The sequence below is a fragment of the Aethina tumida genome, chromosome 7, assembly GCF_024364675.1.
Source record: "Aethina tumida isolate Nest 87 chromosome 7, icAetTumi1.1, whole genome shotgun sequence".
NCBI classification, from domain to species: Eukaryota; Metazoa; Arthropoda; class Insecta; order Coleoptera; family Nitidulidae; genus Aethina; species Aethina tumida.
Genome location: NC_065441.1, coordinates 17,829,619 through 17,843,134, shown reverse-complemented (window position 1 = coordinate 17,843,134; position 13,516 = coordinate 17,829,619). Strand labels below are relative to the sequence as shown.

General features: G+C 29.1%; 2 protein-coding genes across 3 annotated transcripts; both read right to left on the bottom strand.

The window, feature by feature from the left end:
* Window positions 1–13: 13 nt before the first annotated feature.
* LOC109608908 (glycine-rich protein 1) lies at window positions 14–3,858 on the bottom strand. 2 transcript variants are annotated; one of them, XM_020025464.2, is made up of 7 exons: window positions 3,711–3,851; window positions 2,657–2,739; window positions 2,222–2,405; window positions 845–1,091; window positions 550–642; window positions 282–417; window positions 14–190 (listed from the first exon to the last, which is right to left on the bottom strand). In XM_020025464.2, exons 2-7 carry the CDS (start codon window positions 2,732–2,734, stop codon window positions 86–88), a joined length of 843 nt encoding a protein of 280 aa, XP_019881023.1. In that variant the 5' UTR covers window positions 2,735–2,739; window positions 3,711–3,851; the 3' UTR covers window positions 14–85. The 2 variants fall into 2 exon arrangements, with proteins under 2 accessions (XP_019881023.1, XP_019881024.1); XM_020025465.2 differs by lacking the exon at window positions 282–417 and having other exon boundaries at window positions 3,711–3,858.
* Window positions 3,859–8,594: 4,736 nt separating this feature from the next.
* LOC109608927 (uncharacterized) lies at window positions 8,595–12,991 on the bottom strand. The gene is made up of 4 exons (XM_020025487.2): window positions 12,861–12,991; window positions 10,989–11,114; window positions 9,816–9,914; window positions 8,595–9,061 (listed from the first exon to the last, which is right to left on the bottom strand). Exons 1-4 carry the CDS (start codon window positions 12,867–12,869, stop codon window positions 8,843–8,845), a joined length of 453 nt encoding a protein of 150 aa, XP_019881046.1. The 5' UTR covers window positions 12,870–12,991; the 3' UTR covers window positions 8,595–8,842.
* Between the last annotated feature and the right edge of the window lie 525 nt (window positions 12,992–13,516).

Here is a 13,516-nt window from a genome sequence, read left to right as displayed (position 1 = left end):
AAAATTAAAAGTATAATTTTATAAAATATTTTTTATTAACCTCTAAGTATAAAATAATTTATAAATCACCAATAAATACCAAATACTATTTTCCAACTGTGATTTGCTTGGAAACTGCAACTGATCCAGACGTTCCTGACGCAATGCCATTCAGCAGTTTATTCACTGCACCCAAGGTTGAGATTGGGATCTAAAAGATTAACGCAACAATTAGCAATTAATGTTATCAACATTCGTTCTTTAGAATCCGTTGACAATTATATTTGAGCTGTGTTACTTACGTTGAAGATGTCATTGTACAACTGTGGGGTGGCAGTTTTAGTTACTGTTACAGTACTGTGTACTGGAGCAGGTGCTACTGCAGCCTCAATTCCTCCGGCACCAAAGGTTCCGACACTTGGTCCATAGTATGAGTTACTGAAAATGTTAATAGTGGGGTGCAAAAGGCCATGTAATGGGTGCATTAATCTTGTAAACGTATTAGATATAGATTATTTATGGGAACTAGATCGATAAAAATGATTTCAATGAACGGAACTAATTACTTACATATATTTATAATGTACTTTGTGATGATGTGGACGATGTTTGATTTTCTGTACGACCTTGATACTTCCCGGATTAACAACCTCCTCGCTAAACCTAAATAACAAAACTACCTGTATCTAGCACTAATCTAGACTAATTCAAATCCATCAATGATGTAAACAGTTACACTAATTAAGCAGAACCATGTGAAACTCATTACTCCATCCGATTATAAAGCACAGAGTGTAAAAAATAAATGAACACATTATCATAAACATTGAATTATGTGTGTGTGTGTGTGTGTGTGTGTGTGTACCTGGTCTTTACGTAAGTAGTAGTAGGAACAGCGTTTACGTGAACTTCTTTACGCACGGAGATTGGTGCCTCAACAATGGTCCCACTTTCGGACGCTTTGACGACTTGGTGGCCTGAATAGGGATTCGTGGCGCCAGCGAAGGATCCACCGTAGGTTCCGGATTCTCCGGCCACACCTCCGAGTCCCGCACCAGCTGCTAGACCGTTTCCTGCCGTGGCGCCTGCATAAAGACCTCCCGCAGATCTACCTAAAATTGTATTATTTTTCAAGTTTAATGTTTCTACAATACTCAAACATTTTATATTCACAAAACATTAATCAATTAGGTAAATATATTTATTCTTGAAAAATGTACCATCATTATTTTGAATTAAAAAGAAACTATTGTAAATTATAATCGTACCCTTTAAACTTGACAATATAGAAGTAAGTAAAATTGCCATTAACTAAACAATTACGCAAATAGATATGACTAATATAAACATGAGTTTTAATAATATAACGCATTTCCGGATTTTCCATTATAGCATAAAAATATATGATAATGAGAGATTGTATTAGTTTTTTTTAAGTGGAGGACACAACTAAATGTTTTGTATAATTCTGATCGTAGAATGAATTATATATTCATTATTCATTGTATATTCACAAGAAAAATAAAAAGGAATTAATTTTTTATTCAAAAATTTTGTTACCGAATCAAGTAAATAGATAAATATAGCTAAAAACCTAATAAGAGTTCGTAATAAAACAGAAAAAATGGTTTGCCAAATATATACTTAATATTGTAATTTGCATATGCAAAATACTTAGACAAACAGTTTGAAGTGGTCTCATCTTTTTAATGACCTTAACCGACCCTGGCCTTAGCCACATCTGACGAAACAAGTTCCTACGTAAGTATAGTTACTCTACACGAAAAGAAAACGATAATTTTGTAAAGACAATGGAAAAGTTCGCTTAAAATTTCCATTTGAAACTTTTATTTTTTAGAGAGATATAATTTGGTATTGTAGTTATAAATTAATTAAATAGTTTCTAAATAATTCTCTGATAAATGAAACGTCTTTGTAAAACAATTTTGATACGAAAACAGATCAAAAAGATATATTTTATTTTGTAAATAAAATTTGGGTGCTACATATACATATTTTTGTGCAGTTACAATCGAAAATGTCTAAAAACAAGTCTTTGGTTGTTAAACAAATCTGATATAAGAATTGCCTAAAATGTACTAATTCAGTTACGCCGTTGTTTCAGTCGACGTTTCACTGTTTCCCATTCGTTCTTTTACAATTTGCTCGACAATTTCTCGAGGCTGATTGTACGTCGAAAACCGCTTCTGATGATAATGATATTTATATCCTTGAGAGTTACCGTTTCCATCGACGACTCCTCCGAGTCCTGCTCCGGCTCTTTGTCCGAACGGTGTTTCGGCTGAAGCTCCGAGCCCACCGTCAGCTGCGTTTCCGGTCAATAACCCTCCTAATCCGGCCGACGCTTTAAAACCGAGGAAATTTACTCCCACTCTGCCATTTTTGAAGGAGATTAATGGGGGAATCTAAAATTTTAAATATTTATAAAATGAGACTCTTGCTTTAATATTTGTAATTAATAAATCAAAATTCAGATGTAAATATTCTATTTATTTACTAAAATTTTATTTAAATTAATTGCAAATTAAGCGGTTTATTTCAAATTTAACTATGTTAAAACCGGTTCGACACAACAGAGATTTAAATATATTTTGAAAAATTCCCAACTGTTTTTAATGTCAAACGAATTTAAAACTAACGGAAATTCCGCACTTACTTCTTCGCTGGCTTGGGGTGCAGGGGCTGATTGTGCTAGAACGGAAAAGATAGCGACCAAAGCAAGACTTTTCCACATTTTGCCTGAAAAGGAAGGAAGTTATATATTATTATATCTTACCCAAATGTCTCGACTGAATTAAGTTTATCTAAACTTAAACCATTAGAAGAGGGAATGTTAGTTAAAATTGGAAGCGTTCCCAAAACAATTAAAAACGACACATTCACTACCTGAGACAAAAGGTTTCCGTTACTAAAAATTTTTCCTTGAATATGACGTTGTAAACTTGTTTATAGGTAGATTAAGCAATTAATAATATAAATTTCTTTTTTATAAGTCATTTAACGTGATAAACATGCAGTTCGAAGTTTCAACTATAAAAGTCCTTCAAGGATTTGTCGACAATACGACTTGTGGAATACTAATAAGGCTTTTTCAAGTCAAATTTTCTTAACAACTATTTCAATTTAGGAAGACAAATATGTAGAAACAATAGGTGCTTATCGAATTTAAACACATTATGAATAAACCAAGCATTAACATCTAATTGGTAGGTCCTTGTAAAAGACTTAAAATTTTAAGTTAATAAATTTAAATTAAAAATAATTGCATTTGCGTTTGCAATTATTTTTATGTGAATATTTTTTATTGAATGGTATTACATAAAAGTACCTTGACTTTTCTAAACTTAACTTAAAGATTAAATATTTACAAATCAGTTTGCTTTTCCTGTTATTAATTAATTTATTTAAATTGTATCCAAACATTATTTGAGAAAATATTCAACTAATTTATACAAAGCTAAACAAAACTTTAAACATTTACTATTCATTTAAGTGGATCGAATAAATAAATTGAATAATTTTCAAATAAGTTGATAGAAAAAGCGGTAAAATGTGTTGCAAATCCCAACATGCAAGATATGCTTCAAGGAAAACTTCTACGTTGAGGAAGTATAAACGAGATGCAAGTCAAGTTAATTTTAACAAAATATTCAATTAAAGAAAATAAATGTTTAATATTTGCAGTAAATAAATAATTTGAATTGACTTACCACAATAATAATAACAACACTAATGATAGAATGTAACACTTATCTTTGGTTCTTCCCTGTTTCGTGTTGTCTTGTCGCGGTGGTACTGATTTATTAATGGTCTAAACTATATATATGATCCGCTTGGTGACTCCTGTACTGGGAGAGGAGCTAATTATTTCAGTTGTCGGTGGTCGAAGGTCGATTCTGATTCGGAATTTGTTCAGCGAGTTTATCCTAAATCTGCGGTTTTTTATTTCGTTTTTCTTGTAATTTATTATTGACGTCAAAATCAACGAATAAGAATTAATTAATTTTAACTAAATATTCTTATAAAATAATAAAATATTAATTTTCTACCTTAGTTTACATTATGTTTTAAGTATATTTTTTCTTTCCTATAATAAGGCCAATATTACATTACATATAATATTTATAAAATGTAAAATTGTCAACTGTCTTTAACACTCAAATTATAAACGATTCCACAGTTGTTATCATTGTAAAATTAATAATTCAATAGAAATTTAATTTTGTAAAAGTAACCTTTATAAAATTACAAATTTAATTTAACAGCTAATTAATATTGTTCATTCAGAGTAAAATTTAAATTAGGCATAATTAGATTTTACGAAATAAACGTTAGATAAAATAATCGGAAATGATTGTATCTCCTTAAAGTTATTTTAGAAGAAAGAATTACCTTGAATAAGATCAAGACCAGTTTTATTGCGTTTGACATTCGGATTTAGGGATAGATATATTATATTCTGTTGTATAATTATTATAATTGTTATGTTCCTTAGTTAGTTAATTAAAGAAAATTGTATTTAATCTGCTGTTAAAACTAAATAATTTAAATGTAAAAATTTATTTAATTAACTTTACCTAATAATTATTTTACTAAAAATGATATACTTATAGTACTTATGGTATAGAAAAAAAATTGAATTTGTGTTGTAATAAAATAATAATTTTTTCAATTTTTTTTCTATTTTTGTAACATTAGTTACAATGATGTCAAATAACGGTAAAATAAAATTGGAACTGAAATAAAAAAAAATCCTTGTCGCATCACATAATTACATGTAATTACGTACTATTTACTTGAAATAATGTTTTTAAATGAAATACGACTGAATTAAGCAGGATGTAGAGAAAGTGTATCTACCCTAGTAAAAGTTGCAGAACAATTAATTTTAAACATATTAAAAAATAATTTTTAATAGTATTATTAAAATTTGTAATTTTAAATATTATTTGTCAGTATTATATTTTAACCAATTTATTTTTAAATTAGCAACAAAAACCACAACTCAAAAATAAATTCTAATCATTCAGTGCATTAATACATGCTCTCAACCTGTTTGTCGTTATACAAGTACTTTCGAGGTAACGTTATTCGTTTCTTAATGCCGACATTTAACATGAACCATGTATTTTTTAAGACATTCATCTCTGGTAAATTCGTCAGCCATCGTAGTAGTATAATTCCCTCTTCTTCACAGTAATTACTATCAACTTCTCCCTGATATAATGGCACAACGAATATATAAAACCTCTGATTAAGCCTCTCCGAATCGTCACACTGTTTCCTTTAAGTAAGACATGTAAATGTACTGCGTCCTAGAAATCTTTAATTCAATGTACGTCGGGAATTCGGCACCAAACCATTTCTAGTTTCGCTTGAAAACGGGACAATATCCCAAATTCCACTTCGGTCTAACATTTCTTATACAGGATGAGTCTCCAAGGGTGAATTTTTTTTCAGTATATTTCGTTTATTTCGTGACGGACGAAATCTAATCTAACCAGATATGAACAATATAAAATTTAATTCAAAGTAAATTTTTAATTCGTTCTTTTTATATATTACATTGAATGCAAAAAAAAAACAATAGACAACAGTCAAGTTGTTTCCATATACAAATATGTAATAATTTTGATCATATTAGTTTTAATTAATTAAGCAGGAAGAACATAACATATAACCGAACGGAATTAGGTTTCCTTGAATTTAGTACTCTGGTAAGGTTGGTTGCGGAATATCATGATTCATTGTTTAGGAATTCTTCAACTTTAACTTGATAATAATTATTTGGTAAATTTTCAGTTTAGATCTTTTTAAAGAATATTCTTAACTTTAATTTAAACAAAATACATAGAAACTTTACTTTGATAATATAATTGACAAACATAAATGTGAACCTATAGTGTATTCACATAAGCTACGGAGTACAGCAAATAATAGTCATGCATTATTAACGAACAATACACGTGATTGTTGAAAGGGCAAATGTTTCGCTTATAAGAAAGCTTACTATTATAAAATATAGAACTATATCGCCGATGAAAGAATGCAGCCTTATACTAAATTAAAATTTGAAGTCTAAATATGGTTATATATTAGTTGAATTTCTGTAAAATAAGAAACTGATTAGGTTAACGCATTTTTTTTTTTTTGGGGAAAGTTTAAAAACATCTCTCCGAGTACCGATCCGAAGATCATGGCCATAGTGTTTACCATGTATGATAAATCATACATGGGGGAAAAGAACGTATATTCGAGATCTCCCTGGGGATGGATTGGATTGCAGTTAGATCCGTTAGCTTCCCACTACCACTGGCTTGTGGAGCGGTACTGTGTCGGGCACAGTGTGCCCCAGGAGTTCTGGGCCAGGACCACGACAAGGTGTATCTATCCTGAGGATGTTAACGCATGCGCATGCACCATATTATATCCACCTTAACTGCAGGATTACCAACTGGTAAAATGTAGTGTATTAAATATAATTGTTGATTATTTATAAATATTATTGAAGTTATGCAACCAACGAAGCTACATCAAATGTTTGGTATCGTACTTCTTTTGAATTTTAGAATAATTTGAAATTAGAAAGTCGCTTACAGACAAAACAGTCTTCTTTATAATGTGTATACATAATTTTTAATAGAATTAGTTGGCGTTTGGAATATAATCTTTTATTGACTAATTAGCAATTTTTGGTAATAATTACTATTCAATAAAACATATTTAGGTCTACAATTTTGTTAGGGGATTAGTTTGTTTAAATAGTGAATTGTAACTTACAAATATTTACATTAAAAGTATAATAATATTGGATATTATTAGTTATTATACCGGATTATTTTAAATATTAATTTTTGCAATAAATTTGAAATAAATCGTTTATACAAATACCGAAATTTGATTATCACAACTATCATTCGAAGGTACGTTTGTTCAATGTGGAGAAATTTTTTCGTAGGAAGATTTCATTATATTTAGTTGCTTCACATACTTTAATATAATTTTCAGTAAAGTGAAATTTCATTTTTTATTTCTCCATCACACAATGTTTTATTACACTATAAAAATGATAAATTTCATACCTACTGCGTTCCTTTGAGTTTTCGTTGCTTCCCGAATAATGCACACATTAATAATTTATTAGGCTGCGTGTTTTTTAATTTAATTAACACATTCGTACAATGCGATGTTTTATTTTCACTATTTGTCGGGTAATATCCAGGAAGTATACAATATTAACAACAAACTAGAATAATTAGGGATTTGAAATTAATAATTAACCTCGAAAGTTAAGGAATTGTTAGAATCTACTACAACTGTCCTTGTTACTGAAACGTATTTTATGCCATTTTATTTTATTTTCATTATAATATTTACAAAGATATAAGTGGTTGGTTTCGTTTAATTAAAATACAAATAACTGTACATCAACTTTAATTAAATTTTATTTTATTTGAAAGTTGTTTGAATACAATGTTTTCTTTATTAATCTGTTTTTCCTCACTTGTCATTTCAGACACAGTGACATTTGTTGACACCTTGAAACTGATGGAGTATGATAAATCATAAATGAAAATAATTATATTTTACTTAGCACCGGAAATTTGTTTACGCACTTCCGTTGTTTTTAGTAATAAATAACTCGTAACAATTTTTCACAAATTTAATTCGGCCTTAATATAAATGATTTTCTTCTGTAAACAAAGTCATATAATGTCCTTATTAAATTACTATGCCGATAAAACTATTTAGAGAATTTAGGAACCAGGAAATACTTAAATACCTTTGTTTAATTGTACAGTGGTACCTCGATATACGAGTGCCCATATGTCTTTTGAGATACGAGTAATCGTGTGTAGCGTCTAACAGTTTCTCCCTCAGACTAGACCTCAGTCTGTGTGCTTGTTTCCCTCGTTTTTGAAACATTTTTGATAAGTTGGCTTCGCGTTTTTTGCTTTTTGTGCACACAAAAACAAAACATGATCACATTTTTATAACAATGGGTCCGAAGAAGAAACAGATGATGTCTATTGAATTAAAGCGTGAAATCATAGAAAAATATGAGCAAGGTGTGCGAGTTGATAAAGGGTATAACGCCAGCTAAGGGCTAATTGCTTTGAGGTACGAGCAATTTGACATACGAACAAGGTTACAGAACGAATTAAACTCGTATGTCGAGGTACCACTGTATAGATTGTTCATTCATTGTTAAGTATATAAATATACATTTAGTATTCGTATATGACAAATACGGTCATTTCACTAAACTGTTTCCCACAATTTCCTTATTGAATGTGTGATACTAAATGTATGTCCCGTATACATTCAACTTATGAAAGATTTTTTCTATTTTTTATGATTCTTAATTTGTAAATAAGTGTAATGTATTCGATGAAAATATTGGTAGTAGTTTGTTAATGTCATTCAATAGTATATTATTCATTTTACAACTTGCATACAGCTTAAATAAGTAGAACAAATCATTGAATTGTTTTTTTTTTCAATAACTTGTTGGAGAATAAATAAATAAAACAAGTTATTAATTTATGTATATAGATTATTTTATCACAAAATATACAATTTGTTGTCATAAACAAGTCTTATGATTTTAAATAACATTTCCCTTAATTCTACAATATACAGTCTTAATATTCCTACAAAACTAATAAAAGAACAATTGCATTGATCACGGAATATATACAAAATATACATTTTTTTCAAATAAAACAACATCAAAGATCAGCCGTAAAATGGAAACAATGATTGATGAATGATTGATCGAAAAGTAAAATTTCACAGGTACAGTTATGTTTATGCAAGTACACAGTACTAATTCGTATAATTAAGATTGAACAGCTTCTCTCTCTTCTCCAACTGGTCTAATATAAACCGGCGATCTTTTCCTCAACGTGTTAACATTGCTCTCGACTCGGATTTCCGGTGCTTTTGTTGTTGTCGTGCTTTTGCCAGATTTGCTTTGCATGTAGTCCCTAAATTTCTGAAAGGCTGGTCTCGAGTTTTGCACCAATGTGTTTAAGGCATTCAAAGTCTGAATTGGCAACTGAAAATTAACAATACAATAATTAATTAAATGGAAATGCAAATATTTCAAATTGCAAGCAACTACCGATATGAAATAACTGCAAGAAAGATAATATGAAACATGTAAGGATGATGGGGTTGAAAGGATGTATGATAGTGAGAAGCAAACTACTCTACTTAAAAAGCAAATTGATTATGTAAAAAATGACAACTAACTGTAAATGTAGCAAAGAGAATTAGGTGAAGTAAAAAAGCAAAATTTGAATAACTTACATGTGTTTACATTTTTGCAGTTATTACTTTAGCTCTATCTAGTCGGAAGAAATATTCACCCTGGCCGTATTGTTTCTGGTAAATTAAAAAAAAAGACTCGATTAATTCAACCTGCCAAATTCAAGACTAGACATTTCCATGTATAACAAATACATTTGGTAAGGTTTGAATGACATTCGGTGACCGAAATGATCGGTAAACAATCTGTTTTTGTATGGTAATAAGGTTGGAAATGTGCTTGGAATTGATTGCGAGATTTCGTAGCGTAACTGTGCGTTCATTGCTAAGGTCATGTACGCGTACCATTAGAACTAATGACCTTAATGCAGTGTAACCAGTACCGTTTTAGTCAGGAAACATTGTATTGAAAGAAATCGTGAGAATTTGCACGCGTTCCACAACAAATCCTTACCAAAACTACATACAAAATGGGATGTTCCATTTAATGTCGTAAAATTTAACTTGTCAAATATATATTATTAATTAATATTTATACTTACATTGAATAGACTGTCGATAAATTTCGATCTTTCTTCCGTTTGACGTTTTCCTCTCAGATCAGTATTTCCGACAGCCAACTGATAATTATAATTGTTGTTCTGAAAAAAAAGAAAGAATAAACTAACTAAAATCTGACTAAAAATGAATACTCGAAATTCATAACCATAAAAATTGGCTGATAAAAGTGAATCTTAATTTAATAAGCATATGCATATGTAAATAAACGAATATATTATGTAAGATTGAATGTACATTTATATATTTATGTAACGAAGGAAGATGTAAATGTGAAAGTCTGAATAATCACAATATTGCAGAAATTTATTGTCTTCCTCATAAAGATTATATGCAAATATGAACATGCTTTCCCTGCAATAAAATTTCATTTATTGCACAAAATATATTAATTTAAATATTTAAATAAGTTAATAATTTTTAAATGGACACAACAACAATCTATGATTTACTAAGTTATATGCAGGCAACTTTTATATTAAGTTATTTACATTGTGCATGGTCAGTTAATATATTGTCAGTTTGGATGTAAACAAGTCGAGAGTTACTCGTATGTTAATAAATTTATAATCACTTTTACTTCACATTTCTCCACTAGAAAGTCTTATTAATAATTTAGTTACATAAAGATGGAAATTTCTAATCGCTCACTGATTCGGTTTATGGGACTTATGTAAGCAAATACTTGAACATTTCTGTATGAAGTATAAATACAAATTTAATATATTTACTTTATTATTCGTTGCAGTTTATTAAATTTTACAGATGAAAATAAATCTCAAGAAACTTGGTAATTAAAAATTAATTAAAATTGTACCTTACCCTGAATTGTCACGTATTTTAAGTAAATATATATATATATATATATATATATTTACCACCTTGAAACGTAAAAATGGGAATGATCGGCATTGATTAAATATTAAATAGGCTACTAAAAGTTTAACTGGTTTTTTAAAGTGGCAAGTTTTATCGCAAATTGTACCTTCGATTTAAAATACTAAAACCTTGATAACTGGAAAAATGGGTTAACAAAAAGGAATTATCGTTATTGATTAATGATAATTAAATAATTACAATTACCTATTAAATAGGAAATACAACAAAAACTACTCAAAATGTTTTTGTATAAATACCAAAACAAATCAATAACTTACGTCAGAGTAAGAGATTTCTCCTAAACTTTTCGGGGATTCCACAATTCCGGCCATTTGTAGAGCCTGTGTTGTAATTACGAGAATTACAAGCATCCAAACAATTCTATCCAAAATATAGACCAGAATCTGCAACACAGAGAAAAATTACATCAAAAATGAAAAACGACGCAGTTTAAAATAATCGGAGAAAGTACAATAATAAAATAAGGAATAGTTGGTGAAATCAAACATAAAAGAAGCACAGAATAAAAAATTTAATATCTTTCAATCTTACTTTCCATTACAATTACAACTTATAAAAAACAAGAAGCTGTGCCAAATTATGACAATAGAAAATCACTCACATCACTTGCACCGGACATTTTTAACTTGGCACCCCTGTTTAACTTGCGATTGACAACCGAAAACTGAGGGGTCGAACTATTTCATCTTCCATTGAGATGAAACATTCGGATTATCTACCTGTATACTCGTAGAAATACTGATTTACATAAATCAACTAATAATGATTAACAGCATAAAAGTTGGTGATAATATTGTTTTTAACGTAGACGATTAATGAGTCATTGAATTTGGTTATATTAGATTAGTCATCATTGGAACTTGGAAAAGACTGATGAATAATTTAATAAAAAATTACACCTTTACGTGTATTTAGAAAATTGAATGATTCCGAATAATTTTTTACTACTAATTTCAAACAGTAAAACAACTCATTCAAATGAAAACTAATTATCTAAAATAATATATTCAAATTAAATACTGTTATCTAAAATTTTACTTCTTATTTTCGAATGAGGAGAGAGCGAAACAAAACTTTGGCCTACTCTACTTAACATTTACTTTTTTAATTATTTCCTAGTATTATATATCACCGACTTATTTGGTTATTTAAAATTTATACTGAATTTAGATAACAGTAAATATGAAACATTTAAATATTAGATTTAGACATAATTTATTATCTCTATGTGAACTGACAATAATATAATCATTATAAAAATAATTATAAACAAATTTTTAACTTAATGTTTATGTTTGAAATTACAAAATTTTAATGCAAATGATCCTGTTCTTTATTAATATTTTTAACTTATTTATTGGTTTTATAAAGAGAAATATTAGAGTGTTTATAAAAAATTACAAACAAATAGTATGTGAAACATTTTTTGTTAATATAACTATTCGGTTTTATGTATACTTTATTAGCAAAAACCGATAAATGTGTATAACTGATATCAAAATAAGTGTTTAAGTATTTTTGTATGTTTTAAATGTTTTTAATAGATTGTAATTAAATGGAATGGTTATCAAGGTGTATTTTAAAAATGAATAAATTATTGTTAATAGTCAGGACATCCGTTAAATTATTCGAGAGTCACATCTAAGTATTTATATATAATATTTCTCACAAAAATCAATCAAATCAAAATATTTTCATTATTATTAGTTCTGAAGCGATAATTTACGGCTGGAAAAATTACAACGTGATAATAAAATTGTATACAAAACCGACCTTGAATATTGTTATTTTATTTATATTTTAACTCTGAAAAGTTTTATTTATTTATTTAAATCAATATGATATAAGAACATGTTACAGAAGAACTAAATTTCACTTAGACTTTTCGAATTGCCGGTGGTGAAGATTAAGAACCATAAAAAGCGGAAAGACTGTACAATTTGTTTAAATTGTAAACAATTAAAATTTGATTATTAGAAACGTGGAAAGTCGTTGTAAAAAGTTTATATGGTATTCGTTTGCCATTTACGTTTCCCGTGTTCTTCATAATCGGCGAGCGTACGTGATCTCCTGCACAACATCCTTTCGCACAACAAAAGAACTAGCAGGAATAAAATTGAATCGCCTACCTTGCTCATGGTGATGCGGGTTTATCGAACTGTATAGTAAGTACCGGCGAACCAACACTGAATACGCGATGAACGATTACACTCTATGGATAGTGGTACCTTGCAGTCCCGACTGGCTGACTGACTGACTGTTGCCGCACCACGCGAACTGATATATTAGCAGGGTACCACCGCGTTGCTATTGCGATTGCTGTTGCTCTTGATGTTGTGGCACCGTAAGCGCATCGAACCGTGGCGAGGATCTTCTTTTTGTCGGATATGTTTTTTTACTTGTGCACCGATATTTGTTTTCGTTCAATCGGATTACCTATTTATTAACCGGATACACTGCAAAATCGACAAACAAAACAATATGTGTCATTAATTAAAATTTTGTTTTTAAATGATTTCGGCTTACATGGAAGTGTTGGTCAATGCAATATTCTTTTGCTCTAATATATTTCCTTGAAATTATCATTTCATATATTTGTTATTTAAATTGACACTCTAAATAATACTATGATTTGAAAAGTGTCACGATATACATAATTATATTCTAAAAACTTGACAAAATATGTTAATTATTATAGTAAAAGTAAAAAAAAAGTTAGTTAGTCACAAATTACCAGTTTTAGTTTTGGTTTATACTCAACATTACTTCTCATAAATTCAACAAA

Bases quoted from the DNA above. Each gene is read 5' to 3' on its own strand.
- LOC109608927 (XM_020025487.2), bottom strand. The intron at 9,915-10,988 runs GTAAGTTATTGA...CTTTTTTTTCAG, and splicing joins GAGAAATCTCTTACTCTGAC to AACAACAATTATAATTATCA. The intron at 9,062-9,815 runs GTAAGTATAAAT...GTTAATTTTCAG, and splicing joins TTATCGACAGTCTATTCAAT to TTGCCAATTCAGACTTTGAA.
- LOC109608908 (XM_020025464.2), bottom strand. From the start codon at position 2,734: ATGTGGAAAAGTCTTGCTTTGGTCGCTATCTTTTCCGTTCTAGCACAA. The intron at 2,406-2,656 runs GTAAGTGCGGAA...TTAAAATTTTAG, and splicing joins CACCCCAAGCCAGCGAAGAA to ATTCCCCCATTAATCTCCTT. The intron at 418-549 runs GTAAGTAATTAG...TAACATTTTCAG, and splicing joins AAAGTACATTATAAATATAT to TAACTCATACTATGGACCAA.